This window comes from Talpa occidentalis, unplaced genomic scaffold (genome assembly GCF_014898055.3).
Source record: "Talpa occidentalis isolate TD23 unplaced genomic scaffold, MPIMG_talOcc4v2.1 talOcc4.12, whole genome shotgun sequence".
Lineage (NCBI taxonomy): Eukaryota > Metazoa > Chordata > Mammalia > Eulipotyphla > Talpidae > Talpa > Talpa occidentalis.
Genome location: NW_023601212.1, coordinates 52757539 through 52775893, shown reverse-complemented (window position 1 = coordinate 52775893; position 18355 = coordinate 52757539). Strand labels below are relative to the sequence as shown.

General features: G+C 50.1%; 1 protein-coding gene across 1 annotated transcript; it reads right to left on the bottom strand.

Moving 5' to 3' along the window:
• Positions 1-3784: 3784 nt before the first annotated feature.
• RGS16 (regulator of G protein signaling 16) lies at positions 3785-9182 on the bottom strand. Its single transcript, XM_037506331.2, has 5 exons — positions 9009-9182; positions 7983-8093; positions 7102-7163; positions 6644-6810; positions 3785-5586 (listed from the first exon to the last, which is right to left on the bottom strand). Exons 1-5 carry the CDS (start codon positions 9050-9052, stop codon positions 5365-5367), a joined length of 606 nt encoding a protein of 201 aa, XP_037362228.1. The 5' UTR covers positions 9053-9182; the 3' UTR covers positions 3785-5364.
• Positions 9183-18355: the final 9173 nt, after the last annotated feature.

The window sequence follows — 18355 nt, the reverse complement described above, 5'->3', positions numbered from 1 at the left end:
ACTAGAAAGGAAAAGTGGACTTGCAATCCTAGTTGTGAATTTTAATTCTTCCATTGAATCCAAAAAAATCAGTAAATAGTCATTGACTGATGGCTACCGTGTAAAAGGCACTGTGCTAAGTTCTAAGACTCAAATGATAATTACTAATGAGACATCAACATTCAATGTTATTGATGAGGGGACTTCTCGTTCTCATAGTACAGATGTTGGAAACCAGCCTCCACGAGGCTTAATAACTTCCAAGGTCATACAGTGAATAAACCAAGATCGTATCCCCAATTTTCCAACTCCACAGCCAGGACTGTGAACTTCTCTGTGTGAGGTGTTCTGTCCCATCCTATCAAGGTAAATAGTATGTCTCCTGACTTTGTTGTAAATATTAGTCTAGCAGAAGAAACGAGCTATGAAGAAAAGAGATCAGCTTCAGTGTCATGCCAGATGACAATCAATGTAAGAACATCTGTCCTAAAAATAAGGAAGTGGGAGCCATGAACTCTGTGTAGTGGGCATCTGGGAAGGTGACATTTTTGCTAGATTTTGAAGAAAATGTTCCCTTCCTCATTCTCCAAGTTCCAAATGAAAAAATTAAAAAAAGGAAGGAGCATTCCAAGCAGAGAGAACAGCATGCACAGGGGCCCAAAAGGGGGTTGGGAAAGAAACTGTAAGGAAAGACCACCTGGGCAGCACATACATCAACCACGTGAGAGACTTGGGCAGAAGTGAGCTTGGTCTGCTGAGGTAAGAGCAGGACTTTCTCTTTGACCATGGTGACTCAGATCTGTGCTTTATGGGAAAAGACTGGCTCCTACTGAGCTGCAGTGGGAGGTTGGGTCAGGGAGACCAGGCAGGAAGTGGCTTATCAGCCGAGGTTAGAGAGGATGACAGTCCTGGTGAGCCTGGGAAGGAGAGGCTGGATTCAGCCCATTTCCCAGACTGGACTTGATGGAGAGAAAGCATGATGGGGAAGAGGGACAGAGAAGCCCAGAGAATTTATGGGCCCCTCCACTTAGCAACATCAGGGAACCAGGAGGCAGTAAATGTTTGAGGGGGCTGATGATGACCTTGGTTTTATATGTGTTCCCTATGGTGGGCTATGGGACATCCAGGGAGAGAACTCAGGTAGGCAGTTGCAAATTGTAATCTAAAACCTTTTTCCTGCCAGATTAAAATTAATCACTAACTCAAGAGCCATTTGCTGAACACTTGCGTGCCAGGTCCTGGGTGTAGAAGACTGGAGAAGAGGACTCGCCTAATCCCAGGCATTTGCTGGGTGATAAGAGGGAGGTGAAGGGATTGAGGAGCTAAGATTGGGTGGAGGGTTGAAGGAGTGGCGTTAGGAGTGGAGGAAGGGAGGTGAGGTTAGGGGCAGAGTTTACCTAAGGGCTGTCATTTGGGTGAGCTTCAGCTCAGTGGGACAGGAAGGAGAGGGATCTGTAATCAGACTCAAAAGGCTCAGGGAAGTCTCCCCAGAAAGACATTTGAGTCAGATTTTGAAATTTGTATCCAGATGTGATAAGGCGGCAGTAGACAGCAATGATGAGAGTAGGGGACGCAGTGGGGTGGTGATCCAGTATGCAAAACAAGGGAACTTGAAATAGTGGGGAGAATCTGGGAACTGGAAGACTTATTTTCAGGGGTCAGGTGAGGGAGTCTCTAGAGAGAAGAGCTGAGAGCTACCTGCTCAGGTAGCACTTTGCCTTGCTGAGTCAAATGTGCTCTAGGGCTGAAGGCAGAGCCAGAGCCTTAAGATATTGGAACCCCCTACCTGCTGTGCCACCTCCAGGGAGTCACTTAAACTCTCAAAGAATCAATATGCTGTGGATCTCTCAATACCAGGGAGCTGTATAGGTCAGAAAGGAGTTGCTCCTTACCCCTAATGTGCCTACCATCACCAGACAAGGCCATGCTGTATGTGAGTGACAGGGCTGGGTGGGAGCAAAGTGCCAGCATCCACCCTGCTCATTGGCTGTTCCTCATCCCCAGCCCTGTTGACTCTCTATCACTCACGGTTACACCTTTTCCTACTGTGGCCCATCTCACTCCAGAAAATACACACTTGTGCCTTGCTAAACATGTTCAAAATCCTCACCCATATTAAATAAGGCTACTTGCAGTTGATTGTACTGTTACTGCTTTTGGTTTTCAGCCAGGCAAATGGGATGCACTCACTTATTGCAAACGTGTGTAAAAAGGCAAAAAGAGGAAAGCAGAGTCATGAGAAAAGGTTAGTGTCACTACCTGCCTGCCTCCCTGGGAACCGGTCTTTCCTCATCCACCTATTTCTCCACCAGTCCTTGCTCTTTGGAAGTCCCCACAGTATTACTGGGTTCAGATCACCTCTCTGCGGCTCTCAAGCTGCCTGCCCTGGGCACCACACTCCCCATCTGTGGTGGGGTAGTCACACCCCTCCTGCAGAAGTGTCAGAAGGATCAATGAGCTCAGAGCATGCCCTTGTCTTCCTTCCCAGGTCCTTACACTGAAAGACCCTCCTGGCATCACCCATAGAATTGTCCCTTAGACCTGGGCTTCGAGTGTGATTCCTTGGGGTCTCCTCGCAGTAGTAGATCTCTCAGCTGTGGTCACTTCACTTAATAGAGGAAAAATAAAAGGCAATAGAAAGTCTGTATATACATAGATCATTCAACAGAGAAGAATTATTTTTTAATAGTGGTTATAAGGGAAAAATGAGAAGGATTAGTAGACGAGAAAGGAGAACGACATGGATGGACCTCGAGGCTATAAGCTTATAAGTCAGGTGGAGAAAGACAAACACCATGTGATTTCACTCCTAGGTGGCACATAACAAATGGAAGAACAAAAAACAAACTCTTAAGGCAATAAGAACAAAAGAGCAGTTACCAGAGGGAAGGGGGAAGAGTCAATCCGTAAAAGGAGCCAACCGTATGATAATGGGGAGAAACTAGATTTTCAGGGGCGAACATAGTGTAATATATATCGATATTGAGTCAGAAGGCTGTACACCTTAAATCTACATAATCTTGTAAACCAATACTAGTTTAATAAGTATCAATGAGCTATGTGATGAAAATGTCATCATATATGAAAAATAATTTCAATATTTTATTTAACCCCAAACATTTCAAAATGTATTCATTTCAGCACAAAACGTATTTTAAAAAAACAAGTAGGCAATTGGAAGAGACAGAGATTTTAATCCTGGCAACCATCACTAATTCTTCTGAAGCTGGGCTCAATACTCAGCCCATGGCATGGAGATGCCCCTGTCGAATGCCATCTCCTAGCTCATTTCAGAGATTTCTATGAAATTATTAAAGAATGCTAATTCTGGAATTTATATGAAATTCTAAAATACTAACGCAAATTGAAAGCAGGCAAAAGTGACATGTCACAGAAGCTCCCACCTAACGGATGATACAGGTTATCTTGAGTATCCTGATGGGGACCAGGCCCTTGTGCTGTCACAGGCAGATTTGGGAATGGCTCCAGCTGAGTCCTGGCTGGGTGGACAAAGGATGTGGCCTCTGAAATGACATCGGGCTGAGCCGGGTCCAACCAACACAGCCCAACACAAGCTGGGACTCTCATCGGCAGGAGGAGGCTGCCAATCTCGGGGGCCATCATTAGAACCTCTCCCCTGCTCTTTGATTCTACTGGTTACTGGGAAGACGTGGGTCTTTCACATGTGCCTCTGCCTGATGGCAAGCTCATGTCCTGCTCCCCATCCTGTGGAATTTCCCATAACCCCACAGCCTTCCCCACTCCCTTTCCCCTGACACACAGTCCTTGGAGACAGGATCTCATGTTTGACTTTATTTTTATTTTATAAGAATATTACATGCTGAAACAGGAAGACAGGGGTTGAATACATTATGCTTATCTCGGAAACCAGCTCCAGTTGTCAACAATAAATAAATATTTTAACAGTAGTTCCCAACAGGTGCTAAGAAGTTCCCAGCACCTGCAGAGGTAGAGTCTGGCCAAGAGAGGGAGACAGTCAGGCTGCCGGCTCCAGTTGTGAGTGGCTAGGAGAGGCAAACTGAGCTCACAATAATAAATAACAACAGCAACGACACAGCTACAGAAACCAAGATACTATGCTACAATTGTCACCAAACTAACAATATGTTATACTTAAATAACTTTCTCCTGGAGAAGCTCACAGTGCAGACAACAGTGCTCACTTCCTGGGGTGTCAGAGGCATCCTGGTTCATCGCCCTCCCAGCCTACACTCCTGCAGAAATCCCATTATCGGAATGTTTGTTCAGTGGTAATTCTGAGGTGACAAGCAGGTTCTGCTCCCCGGGTCTGCTCTTCCAAGCAGCCTCCCTCCCAGCTTCTGCGTTCGGTCCAAGGGAACTCTTGGCTCCTGTACCAGTTGCCCTCACACTAGAGAAAGTGCATCTCACATTCACAGGAAAGAAACATGAGACTCCCCTTCCATCCTGGGGTGTCTTTCCCCCCTGTTCTCATACCCACAAAAAAAATTGGCTTGATTTGAGCAGAACTTTTGGGAACTGCCAAGTGGAAATGTGTTAGTTATGGTCCTTTTGCCCCTGGTTCCACATGCTGGTTCATTGCCCAGCATGAGAACTGGACACCCGCTCACCAACCTTTCTCCTCGTAGACCCACGTTCAAGGGCAGCACAGAGCTAAAGCCCTGCTCACAGGTGGACCCTGCTGCAAACCCAGGATTAGGGACCACCTGCAAGAGGTCACCAAGAATGCCGAGACTAATGTCACACAAGCAAGATGTCCTCTTTTGGGGACTCTCTACTGACTTAGAAAGGGACTCAAAGGTCAGTGCTTGAGGTATAAAAATCTCACAGGGAAAACATCCCACTGGTTCCCTGTCCTTGACAGGACTGCGAGGCTGGACAAAGGAATGTTGGCAGTGCAGAGGCAGGTGATAGGGACAGAGTGGGAAGGTTCTACAACCAGGGCTCCTTTCTGTGCAAGGACAGCCTGGGACATAGGAAAACGGGGTGCCATCGAAGTCAACAGTTCACTAGGCACACAGCTGAGCTGGCTGCCTTCCCTCTTCTTGTTCAAGCTTCCTTTTATGTACATTTTCCAAACCCCTGGAAGAGTCCCCTTCAAAATGACAAGAGCTAATAAGAACTCTCACACCACCGTGGCTTTCCCCACTGAGACCCGACAGCCTTCATCTTCAGCCCTCACCCCAAGGTCCTGAGTTCCTGCATGGAATTCAGCCCACAGTATCTGGAGGAGAGGCTGTGGCTCCCAAGACAGGCTGCCCAGTGACTTTCCCCACCAGTCCTCTCCCGCTTGCTTGGAAGACCCTGCCTCCTGCACAGAGGCGGCAGCTTAGGGGTAGGCGACTCAACCTCTCTTGCAGGCTGGCTTCCTCACTGCCAGGAGGCTCAGGTGTGCGAGGGCTCAGCTGGGCTGCAGCTGGACGGACAGGCAGGGGCAGCCAAGGCTTGGGCAGCCAGGTCCCGGTAAGCAGGTGACTTCAGAAAGCGTGGATAGGAGTCCTTCTCCATCAGGGTGCGCGTCTTCCCCTGAGCAACTTCGAAGCACGTGGCCATGGCGGTCTGCAGGTTTATCCTGGTCAGCTCCCTGGTCTCATGGTCTATGTTCACCTGTGGTGGGGAAGGCAAGCGCACTGGTGAGGGGAGTGGGTTAAGAAGGGAGTAAGACATGGGGTTCACAGGCTTAGAGACGACTGACTGGTGTGGGAGCACAGGATCTGAGTCAGGAACCTGGTGTCCCCTGATGTGATCACTAGCCAGTGCCATACAAACCCGCTTCCTGCTCTGTGACCACGACAGATGTTCTCTGGCCTCTGTACTTGCTGCTTCCTGTGTTTGAATGTTCATTCCTCTCTTAATTCTTTCACGTCTTTGTTCATCTGTCACCTTACCAGACAGCCCACCCCTGACTTCCTTTATGAAATGGAAATGCCTCCTCCCACCTTGTACCACTGCCTGCCTGGCTCTCCTCTCTCTTGTGGCCTGCCTGGTTTTTATCAGAGCACACAGCAGCAGCTGGCACATATTTGTTTGTTGAATTGGTTATTGTCATCCCCTCCCATTAGGGTAGACACTTCTTGTTCACTGTCGTATCCCCGATGACAACAATAATGCCTTACAAGTAAACGGTGTTCAATACATTTTTATAGAATAAGTAAATGTGCTCAGAAAATAAAATGCCAAAGGACGATATTACTATCATCTCTCCACAAGGTGGCCCCATGGTCCTTATGCAATCCAGATGCCACAATGGCGGCCAGGAGCAGGTTGGAAAGTTCACTGACCACAGACCTGCTGGCAGAGGCAGGTCAGCCAGGAGACAGATCCAGGTCTCAGGAGGGCCTAGGATGACCTGTCTTTCCACTTGTGTAAAGAGTTTGCACCTCTAAAATGGGCTTAGCTTACACATGTGGGTATAAACAAAAGACAAAATAAACAGAAGCCGTGGGCCCTTGGTTGGGTCTGAGGAAATAGCAGCCAGGGGCAGTGAGAGTCCTGACTGTCCTAGTCTCTGGCCACAGATATTCACTCACTCCTGGGCCAAATAAAGTTACTTATACTTCTAAACCCAATCCTCCACCTGCTGCCCCTGCCACCCTCCCCAATTCTCAGCCAGGAAGGAACTGGTTGGGTCCGGAGTATCCATGGAACATGCTGGAGCTCTGACCTCTTTAGGGGCTTCACTGCGGACAAATTCCTCAAAGATTCTGTGAGCCCGGGACGCTAGCTTGGTGGCCGATCGAATCTTCTTGAACTCTTCACAGGCTAGCCAGAACTCCAGGTTCTCCTCGCTGAACTCTGTCTTCAGGAAAGCATGGAAAGCAGCCACTCCAGCTGGGGGTAGGGGAGAGAGAAAGAGACAGGTCAGATTGTGGGACACCGAGAATAAAGGAAGTGAAGACAGCAATTGTAGTTAATGGCTCTATTTTTGGGATGTAATTTTCTTGAACAAGGACCTGCCTTTGTGCTTTGAATAGAGGCTGGCACACTAGAGGATGGTGATTATTATTATTATTACTACTATTATTTTGCCCACGCTTTCAGCATCCCTCAGGCTGGATCCAAAGCACATGGGGACACGTGTGCCATCCACACCACAGGCAGACACAACAGGGTCCTACTCACTTTTACTGCTCAGCAGCAAGTCAAACGACTCTTTCCATCCCAGCACATCTTCTGAGATGTTTCTGTTAAAAACAAAAGAGCCACAATTTTAATGAAAACAAACAAAAAATCAGCAAACAAATACACAGCATAAACTCTAGCCAGAACTCTGATGGGAGGTGCGGATTTTCATAAACACTTGCTTGGTGATTATGAAAGCTGACTCGTCAAACTCATGGCGGGTGAGGGTGAAACAGTGGTGTTTTCTAGAGGACAATTCAGTTACCAGAAACCAAAGCCAGGAAGGGATCATTTGGCCCTGAGGAAATATCTCTAGGGCTGCCTCTTTGCTGTTCAAACTTTTTTCTATCCCAACCTCTCTGGGCTCTGTCTTGTACACTTACCCAAGGAAATACAGGTCTGATGAACTGAAGTTATATCTACTTATCACTGAAGCTATTCTATGTCTACTAGCACTGTACCTGCACCACTGATGTTCAATATAAAAGTGACTTGAAACATAGTGCATGCTAATGCAAGGAGAGTCACTGATTTAAAACTTTTAAGTGGTCCTGGCCCCTGGCCTACCCCTGCTCACATGTGCAGCAACATCTGAAGAGGGGAGAGTGTGGTGACTAGACATTCAGGCCCTGGGTGTTCTCTTCTGTCACTGCACTTAGAAATGTTAGGTCCAGCGGGACCACCACACTCCTTGCTCCCACTCACTCATGAGCCAAGCAGTTATAGCAAACCAGCAAAATGCCCTATTAAAATCTCCAGGGAGGGGGGTTGACAGGTCCACCCCAGCATGTCCTAATTGCTCCTCCTGCTTTCCTTTGTATGATCCTTTCCTAAATCTGGCTCCCCCCTTCAGGGGTCTGTGGCCCATCATCAGGACTCACCCCTCTTTGCTGTGTTTACTGGTCCGCTCGAACTTGCCAGCACTCCCGGAATCACAGCCCTGGTCTGATTTGTGAAGAAAGATTCCCAGGCGAGTCTTGAACTCTTTGGCTCTGGAAAACAAAGCATGAACATGTGAGTATTCTCCATTTGCTCAGTCAGGGCAGAGAGTTTATGGGGTGCTAGAAGAGCTCAGGGAGGGGTACCATCCAAATTCCAGCCTTAACAGTTCCTCGGAAGCCAGGGCTGCTCCTGGGGCCTAACATTTGCTTCTCTCATTTGTGAAATGAACCCAGAAACAATAGAAGCAATGTTTGAGCTTTTAAACTTTTTAAGTCTTACACTTTCTGGGTTTACAGCAGTGCACATGTGGACGTTTTTCTTTCTTAAGTCTCTCCACTCTATTATTTGCTTGTTGATGAGAACCAGCACCCTCTAGGCTCGTCAGGAATATTTCTGGAAATGGATTCCTGCCTTTATCTTTGCCTTCTCCTTCCCAGCCACCAACTCCAGCAGGGATTATAGGCTGCCGAGCAATGCCCTGGGAAATGAGCACATGCCTTACCACTGGACCCCCAGAAAAACACCTTCCTGCCTTCCCCTTCCCAGGGCAGGAGGGGTTCGTGCCCCTGGATCTGGGCAGCAGAATGAAAACCAAGTACTTAAGAAATCGGGGAACACTCAGTACTGCCAGGTGATGCCAATGTGGTCTACCTGCAGCTGAATCTTCAGCAAGTCACCTGAGAAGGACTGCCATGTGTCAGAGGATGGGGAATGGCAATAAGCAGTGGTCGCACTGCCCCCCTTTGCTTTGCCTTCTCCCTTCTCTTGGCCCAGAAATTCTCGAAGACTCCAAGGGAAGCATCTGAGAAGGTGGAACCAGGCTGACCTATGCCTCTCCACTCAAGTCAGTAGCGCCCCGTTCTCTGGTCCACCCAGGTGCTGCCCCTCCACTCCCTAAGGGTTAGTGGGACTTGACTTCTTACTCCAGGCAGCTGAACAAGCTCCAGGGCACACGCTCCTCTTACCTCTCCAGGCAGGTGGTGGGGAAGCCGGTCAAGGTCCGGCACATGGCTGCGGGTGCAGGGCAGCACGTCGTGTGTAGGACAGTGGTGGGCTCCAGGGGGAGGCACGGAAGCTCCAAGCTCGGAGGAACGGCAGTTACTGGCACCGGTCTAAGGGGGACAGGCTTACCAGAGATTTGTAAAATGCACACGCCGACGCGGGGAGACCGCGGCTTTTATTCCCTCGGAGAGGGGCGGGGCGGGCCGCGGGCCGCCGACCAATGGGGGAGCTGGGTCGCGCTCCGAAAACCGAGTGTAGACGGAGGCGGGGCGGGGAACCGCACCCGGCGGGGCGCCACACGCCGCGCGCCGCCGACTTCGCCCCTGCAGTCCTGGCCGGAGCCCGCGGGGGCTGCCCCTTCCTCCAGGCGGCCAGAAGTCACTGTGGGGTGAAGAGCGCACACCCACTTTAGCAGGAAAACCCCATCAACCTTTAGTAAAAGCAGGAAACCAACTTAGCGGTGGCGAGTTTTCAGGAGGGTTTACGCAGGGGGGCGGAGGGGGGGCACACAGCTGGATCACAGCCTGAGCGTGAGCCTGCTGGGTCCTGAGGGAAAGACAGGAGCACAGAGCGCAGCCCAGGCAGCAGCCGTGGTGATTATTCTGACGACTACCATTTATCATCATCTCGCCATCACCTCCATATTACAGAGGGAGAAACGAGTCAGAAGGTTAGAGACTTTGCCCAAGATCACAGAGTTGGAAAGAGCAGGCCTTATGGGGAGACACCTAGACTTTACAGAGCACCGGTGTGCTGGGCCAGGTAATACATGTGGTGCCCCTCCCCTCGCCTTCCCCTGAAGGCATCACGGCCTCAGTTCTCTTTGGGGCTGCTATTAAGAAGCCACCTGTGAGGTTATGATTATGGGTTCTATGGTGAGATTTTCAGGTTTCAAATCATGTTTTCTTTACTAATGGGAGACCTTCACCTGTCCATGCCTCAAGTTCCTTCTCTCGATGATGAGAACCTTGACACGCTTATTGCATAAGGGTGTCCTGAGCACTAAATAAGCAAATTCTTCATTTGAGGTCCCCAGGAACAGGAACTCAGCAGAGACTTGCTGGAAGAGTTCTCAGGGAAGCAGAGCAGGGCAGAGAGGGAATTGAATGCCCTGCTCTTACCACACAGAGGGACGCTGGTGCAGGGGATGCTCTGGAGGGGGGCAGTTCCCCCACTGAAGCAAGGGGGTGGGCCACTGTACCCCACTGTGACTCTGTCCAATGAAGTTGCCCCAGAAGATGGCCTAATTTTGAGCAGGGCAACTCTGTCAAGGGCAACTCCGGGAGAGACTGCTAGAAGCCTCCAGCAGTCAGCAGGCTAGGGGATGAGGTCCTCAGTCCCAAAGAGGGGGTGTGGGTTGTATGCCACATCTCCTGCAACAACCCGTAAGGGACTTCAGTGTCAACACACGGACAGCTCTCAGTAAGTGTGAACTTTCCGTTTCACTCAACAGGGACACAGGGAGGGCTCGACCACCAGGAAATGTTGTGGTTTAGTGCCTCGTGTACTGAGGTTTTTATTTCATGAGGGGCTATCTAAAAGTTGTTCCTCCTCAGCATGGCCTTGAAGGAAAGGGTCAGAAAAGAAAAACAAGAGAAGGAGGCTGTAGTGCCAGCAAGGCAAGGGGCAGGTTCTCTATGATCCAGGCAGATGGGTAAGAGACATCCTGGAGCCCTCAGTGGCTTTTTCAGGCTTTTAATGATATTTCTACACCATTTGTAGTGAGGCAACCAGGGGCAGGGCAGGCAGAAGGCCTGGGGGCCGGGAGGCTGCCAGGACTCCCAGCCCCTGACCAATCTTCACTCTTTCTGGGTTCTCTGGTGTTCACTCCTGGTCTCTCTGCTGGTCTCTATTGCACTTGGCTGTGTGGTTCTCTGCCTCCCCCCATCCTCTGCGGACACCACCCTTATAGGCTCAGTCTCTGGCTCAGGTGTGTCCATTACACATGCCCACACCATGCTCCTCCTGCTCCTCCAGCCGCCGCCACCAGGCACCCATGTAAGATCACAGGTGCCGATCATTGATGCTAATAGCGGGAGGGCAGAAAAAACCTGATCACTTCCATGTACCCTACAGAGTTTCCCCCCTCTGAATAAGCTCAGTGAGAAGGCCCAGAAGAGCCAGTTGGAGAAGGAAAAGGAGAAACCACAGCGGAGAACGAGAAGAGGCAGGCCTGCGAGGTACAAGTGGAGGCACTGCCTGTGCAGGGAGTCCAAATCAGAACAATGTGTGGTCATTTGACCAGGCGGCCCCCTTGTTAAGCAGGGCCTGCCGAAGATGATCCAGTTAAGTGGAGACAGAATGCACTCTGGGAGCCAGAGTGGAGTTCTCCCCAAACCTCTGGCCCATTAGTGGGTAGTTAGTGGGGCACAGTGACAGGCATAGCAGCAGCTCAGATGCCAGCACCTCCTACCTTGCCAGCCTAGGCTCTTGTCCTCCCTTTCTCACAAGCCCTTTCTCAAAAGTTGATGTGGGGCAGGGAGGTAGGCAGGGTTTGGAGGGGGTAGTGGCATGCAACCGGGCTCTGGAAGGATGCCTTCTGAACGCTTGTGTTTCTCGGCATGGTCCTCCACCCATAGGGGGTGCAGTCTACCAGCCCCCCAGGCCCGTGGTCAGCACATTCTGCTGGAGGATTTTGTCAGCCAATGTGAGATTGCATTTACCTGGTGTTGCTCGTGCCTCAAAGCATGCTTTTATTATACAGCTGCCAGGTGGGTGGTGTCTGGGACAGCTTTTCTTCATATTACAAAAATGACTTTCGCTTCGCCCTCAGCAGCACAGCACTGCAATCAGCCCAACAGTCTAACAATAGCAAGGATTATGCAGAGAACCTCCTCAAATCACCCTGTCCTTTCTACATCCCTGTGAATGGGTCAGAGATGGTTTTTAATTTCCATTTTGCAAAGAACCTCCTCAAATCACCCTGTCCTTTCTACATCCCTGTGAATGGGTCAGAGATGGTTTTTATTTCCATTTTGCAGACAACAAAATAACAGTGCTTACGGTACCCTCGGTTTAAGTCCACTGGAACTGAAAACAGCTGAAACCTGGGTCTAATCTCCAGGTTCCTGAGCCAGCACTCTCTCCCACTCAACAAAGACAGCAGAAGAGACAAAGGGATTGATGTGCACAGTGGCAGACAGGCAAATCCCACAGCACAAAGCTCCCTGCTCAAGATGAAGAGCCCTCTCTGAGCACAGCCTGCCTCCCAGTTGCCATGGTTACCTCTTCAGTTTCCAGGCAGAAACTTTTTGAAGTTCACAATTTATCCCAAATTCTCTTCCCAGCAGGTAAGTCAGTTCAATTTCAGTAATGACTCCACAGTGGCAGTAAACCCCGCAAGTTGAGCTCACCTGTGACCCACACTGGCTTTGACAACACACACAGCTTAGCTATGACGTGTGCAGGGTGTGGGGATGCAGATCCCTGCCTAGGTCATCTGGGGTTAGCAATCCTGGCAAAGTCTGGGTAGAATTAAACATCCCGGGACGTCTGTAGGGTAAAGAAAATGTCAGGCTTTTCTGCCCTCCCGCCATCAGTATAGATGATGGATCCTTGAGGTCCTGAATGCATGCCTGATGGCGGGCACCTGGAGTAGGGTGTGGGCATAGGTAGATGGGATTCACCTGGGCTGAGACTGGGCTTTTAAGGGTGGCATCACGGGGACGCCAGCAGCAGCAGCGGAAGCCAAAAGAGAAGCCTAGAGAGAAGCAAGAGAAGCAGAAGCTGGGAGATGGCCGGAGAGCCCAGAGTGAAGACCTGCTCCCAGCCCCCCAGCACCCCTGCCTGCCATGTACCTGGTAATCCCAATAAAAACCTGCAAAAAACCACTAAGGACTCTGATTCCTCCTTTACCCGGTCTGCATGGGATCCTAGAAAACCTGCTCAGTGTCCAGTCCTGCCTTTACAACCTCTCAGCCCTTGTGCCTTCCTTCCCCCTCAGCCCCCTGCCTCCCAGCACACCTTCCACTCCCAAGGAGGGTACCTCTGCTGAAAACTGTTAGGGGAAATGAAAACACTTCTTCCACCTCTGATTTGGACACAGACAAGGTCCATGGTGGTCTGGATCTTCCAAATTCAATCGTCCATCTGCTAATAAATCCTTTTTGAGAATTGACTATTTCCCCCGTCCATGCAGAAAGGACAGCTTTGAAGCCTCTTCTCTGACTTCAATGATATTAGAATCTAGCTGGGGAGTCAGAACTCACGTGGGGGTGGGGGGAATGGTGAAAATAAATTATTTGTCGGACTTTACAACAGATGTCCAGGCAAGGGAGGGAGGCCAGAGGCAGAGGGTGGGCCATGCTAAAAAAAAGAGAGGGGTCTGAGCTGTCACAGAAGTTGGCCAGAACATGACGGTATATGCAGGGGAGCATGCTTTAAGTTGGAGACAGCTAGGAAACGCCTGTTGTGGTTCAGAGTACAACGAAGGTGCAATGCTTTAGGAATTCCTTACATGTGGGCAGAGGCACTTGGGTTGTAGATGCACAGTTTAGGGTTAGCAGCATAAAACAGCAGGGCAGTGTGTGTCCCAAAGCAGCCGGATAAAGAGGCAGAGGTCGCTTCTAGAAGACATAGAATAGGCAGTCTCTGGAGACCATGTCCCTCCTGGGCTACAGGCGTTGACCCAGCTCAGCCTAAGCACAAGAAGTGATTGTCTCCCCAGTTGCTCCCAGGGAACTGGGCACAAGCTGGCTTTAATCACTGGAAATGCAGTACTCTGCTTACTTGTCTCCCTCCCCTCCTCTCTGGGCAGAATTTGGAGGGGTTGGGAATCTGGGAGGCCTGTTTCACTCTGCCCTACAGGGGGCCAAAGGACCCCTAGCCTCCAAGGCAGGGTGATTGTACTCACTTTAGCCACTTGGGGAAGTTAAAATTCTTCAGTGAAACCCATAGCCAATATGTTCATATCTAGACTTCTCCATATGGCACAGAAGACCTCTGATGCCACGCCCTTCACCTTTGTAGGGTAAAATCAGGCTTTTTCCGCCCTTCCGCCATTAGCATCTATGACCTTGCATAGATGTGGTCTTGCACACACACCTGTAATTATGGACACCTAGGCCCAGAGAGCATGGGCATGCGCATAAATAAATGGGGATACCTATGCCGAGGGGCGAGGGGATATAGGGGCAGCATCATTCTGCAGTGGGACTCTCTTTATCCATCACTCCAGAAACCTCCCTGCTACTTTTGTGAACCCTCCACCCCACTGCCCATCAGAGCAACCACTGGCCTGAATCCTAGAACCAGACTAAGACGAGTGCTAGAACTTACTTATTTCTGCAACCTAGTTCAAGTGCCTTCTCTTCCCTAATTCCCCCACCCTATGCCCAAGTAAGCTGATCAACTCCTCCCTATGCCTCGCTCCAGCCCCTGTTGTCCTGTATTCAAATAACTGATCTCCAGTTTGTTTCCTTGTTGCCTTGGTCATCTTATTATTTTCAGCTCCTGGCACCACACTCAGTTTAGTGTGTGGCTGGCCAGATGGTTTCAATACAAATAATAATAGCTAACATTCATTGAGCACATACTATGTGCCAGGCTCTGTTCTAGTTGCTTTCACCTGAATTATCTTTCAATTCTCACAATTACCTCATAAGATGGGTGCTCTCTTGTCCTCATTTTACATTTGTATAAACTGTGGCAAAGATTAGTAATGCGACTTTCCTATAGCCATGAAGCAAGTATGTTGGTGAGCTGGGACTTGAGCTCAATAGTCCAGCTTAGTCATCTGTGTTCCTTAAGGATAGGCTGTGCCAGTTTGCATTTTCTAGAACTCAGAATTTGCTCAGGAGAATGAAGCATAGCCTTGGCAAAGAACGCCTTCTTCCTGTGTCTTCTCGTGCCTCTTCTCTACTCATTCCATTCCTCTCTCATCATTGTCACTCACATCCTCCACTTTCTGTCTCTGCGCTCAGCTCTGTCATCATTGGTGCTACACTGTGCTGCTCCCTCAGTCCCTTGTGTAAGCAGTTCCCAAGAATGACTGTGGAGATCCCCATTCTCTGCCGACGTCCCTGTGGGCAGGAAAACCCAGAGTTCAATGGCTTTTTCTTGAACTTGTACGCTATCCAGCTGTGCTTCCACAGACCTCTTTGCTCATGGAAAACTGGTTCCCACCAGGAAGAAGCCCAGAGAAATTTCCAAGGGAGTCACATCTTCGGCGTCTATAGTCTGTGGAATGTAGTGGGCCTCAACCTCTTAGAAGTCTGACTGCTTGCACATGGAGCCGCTGGTGTGTATGTCTCCTGGATTTTCAAAGCTGACTGGGTTCTTTCACAGGCCCTGCGCCCTGTGTGTTGTGAACATGCCTGCCTGCCCTCATTGATCTGCCCCACACCCTAACTAGACTGCCTGCTTGCCCCCTAATTTCTGAATTCTCCCCTACTGCCAGTGCCTATGGTCCCCCACCTTGTGTGCTTGTCTTTGCCTCTGGCATTTTGCCCTGGGCTGCCTCAGCGCTCACCTATAAAAGTTCCTGACACCATATTGCTTTGTTCCCTAAAGGACCAGCCAAGTCAATGGCCAAAAATGGGCCCAAACTCATTCTAGTACCACCAATTCCAAAATAGGAGAATTACCTAAGAACCCTGGGTTTCTAAAATTCTTCCTCTTTCCCACAGTTCTTCCCTCTCTATCCCCTTCTTCACTTTTATCATGAATGTCATTTTCTGTGAGTATCTCCCTTCTACTCACTGAGATTTAGAAATGAAGTTTATCAAAATCTTGATTTTTTTCCTCATAATTCTCCATAGTCCTGAGAAATCACTTAGAAATATAAAATTGGAGGGCCTCCCCTGGTGGCGCAGCGGTTGAACGCTGGGCTGCGAAGCTGTCCACAGCCTCTGCAGTGCCGGTTCCATCCCCGGCCGCCGGCGAGGGTCCCACATGGCGCGCAGACCTCTCCTGCCACCCGCTGCTCCCCTCAGCAGTGTATTTCGTCAGTCTGTCTGTTCTGTTCCCCGCTCTGGCTCTGGTGAAGTCTCTCACCCTCCCGTGCTTCTGACTGTACCCAGTGCTTGTACAAATAAATAAATAAATCTTTAAATATATATATATATATATATATAAAATTGGAGGAGAAGAAGTCTACAAATGATTGACAGGTAATATCTATATTTCCTGTTCTTTCCAGACTGAGGAGTGATCAGCTTTTGCTTCCAGAACCAGAAAGTCAGGCAGGTATTGAACTGGACTGTGCCTCTGTCCAGGCAGGAAACAAACACTGGAAAATCCAGCACCCCCTCGCTGGGGACTAGAGGGGGGCTTCTGACCAGCTTACTCCCTCTGCTGCATTCTTCACATTCCCCAACCAGGAAAACCACCACCGCTGGCCTGTAATTTGTAGACAAAACATCTCCTGCTCTCTGAGGAGATGCTGAAAAGTGCTTATTGTTGCATCCAGGGGAGAACAGGAATATAGTATAGAGCGGAGGAGGCGTTGTTTTACTGTCAAATTGTGTATGTGTGTGTGTAAAGGCAGGAGGCTGAAACACCCTCACAGAGAGTACAAAGCTGTCGAAATCAGTCACCCACCCTCATTTCTTGGGAAACCTCAGCAGATAGACTCTCCTGGGTCAGAAAGCTGCCTCTGTGACCTGGGTGCTCACATGGCCAGGTCTAAAATGACCCCAGGAGCCCCAAATCTTGGTGCCTTGCACAGCATCTGCACAGGATAGTGTTCATTTAGTACTGAATGAGGAATGAAGGCCGGGATCCTGCTCCAGGTTTGGGAATGTTTTTGGAGTGTCATTGTCAACCCAGCCTCCCAGGATCTTTGGAGTTACAGGCATTCTTGGCTGAACTTCAACCAGATGACTTTCTGGAAGTGGGTGACAGACAGATGGTTTATGCTCTCTCCCTAGCCCCCCTCCCCTCCCCCACCACACACATATACACACAAACTGTGGTGTGGAGTCTCCTAGTGCAGGAAGATTGGCATAGAGCCAGGGGAAGAGTCTGGCTGACTGACATCAGTGGCTCCTGAGCCCAGCTCGAGTTGGAACAGGGCAGTAAGCACACATGGGGCCTGTGCCACTTCATGCACCCTCAGTAAGGTCCTCAGTAAGGAATGCCCCCTGCACACCTCCCTTCCTTTTCCCCTCTGCTAGATATTCCCAACAGGCACATGCTAGGGCAAAACTGTGGGCTAGGTTACTGATTACAACTGGCTGCATGTGGCCCTGCTCTGAGCCTGGTCTTAGAGGAGGAAAACTGCCATGTGTAGGGTCTGCCAGGATCCAGCACTGAGCTCAGCACCTTGACGCCAGCAGTACTGATGGAAAACCAGAGAGCAGTGGGTAAGTCATCTACCCACAGGGACACACGCAGGACATAGAGGGGCCAGGACTGGAACCAGGTCTCTCTAGAAGGTCCTAACCCAGGCCTACTCAATGCACTATCCTCTTGCATCTGAGCAGCTCCCAACTGGACCCTGGCTGCTATCTCAGGTCGTCTCTCCACACTGCACTAGTTGGGATTTCTAGGCACTTATGTGGACCACCCAGAGACGCAAGGAGGCAAACAAGCCCCAACATGTGAATATCACATGCACATGCAGGGACATTGAGTCAGACCTACAGGAGGGACTCTGCCATCTCCTAGGAATTAGGGGCCTGTCCTCTGTGGGGCCTGCGCCCCATCCTCTGAGTCACCTTTCATGAAGCCCAATTTCAATAGAGGGAGTGGAGGTGGGGGTGGGGAGGCCGACGCAGGGATACAGGGGAAAAGCAGTTTTACAGGAAACGGGGATGGTTCAATAGAGCAACAACACTGGATGTGGGAGCTGTGACAAACTGCAAGGAAATGCACAGCCTGCCTGTAAACCTGAGCGAGAAACGTGGTTGGGTGTGTGAGCAGCCGGGGGCTGGGGCTGGCAGAGTTGGGAGGAGGGCAGGGGCAGCAATAGGAACAGGTGGGCCTTTCACAAGCTCCCGGGCCATCAGCCCTGACACAGCAGCTGGCCTAGAAACAGGCCCAGGTGGACGAGGGAAGAGCACAGCGGGAGTGCGTAATGTTTTGCAGAGAAAGAAATGTGCCCCCCCCAACGGGCCCCGCACATCTGCGCACAGAGGACACGCGGTGAGCTGTGTGACTGAGCCCTGGGGAGCCACTCCCTCCCCACCAAGCTGTGCTGCTCCAAGTGTGGCCACAGGGGAACCTTCTGTGATCCAAATCCCCAGACTTTCTGAACCCCCTGACTGCACATAAATTCATTCACTTTTAGAGAGCATTTTCTGTGCTCTACATATAAGGTTATTCTAGTTCTTGTCTCATCTAGAGGAGGTGCTCTCAGTATTGGGGAAAC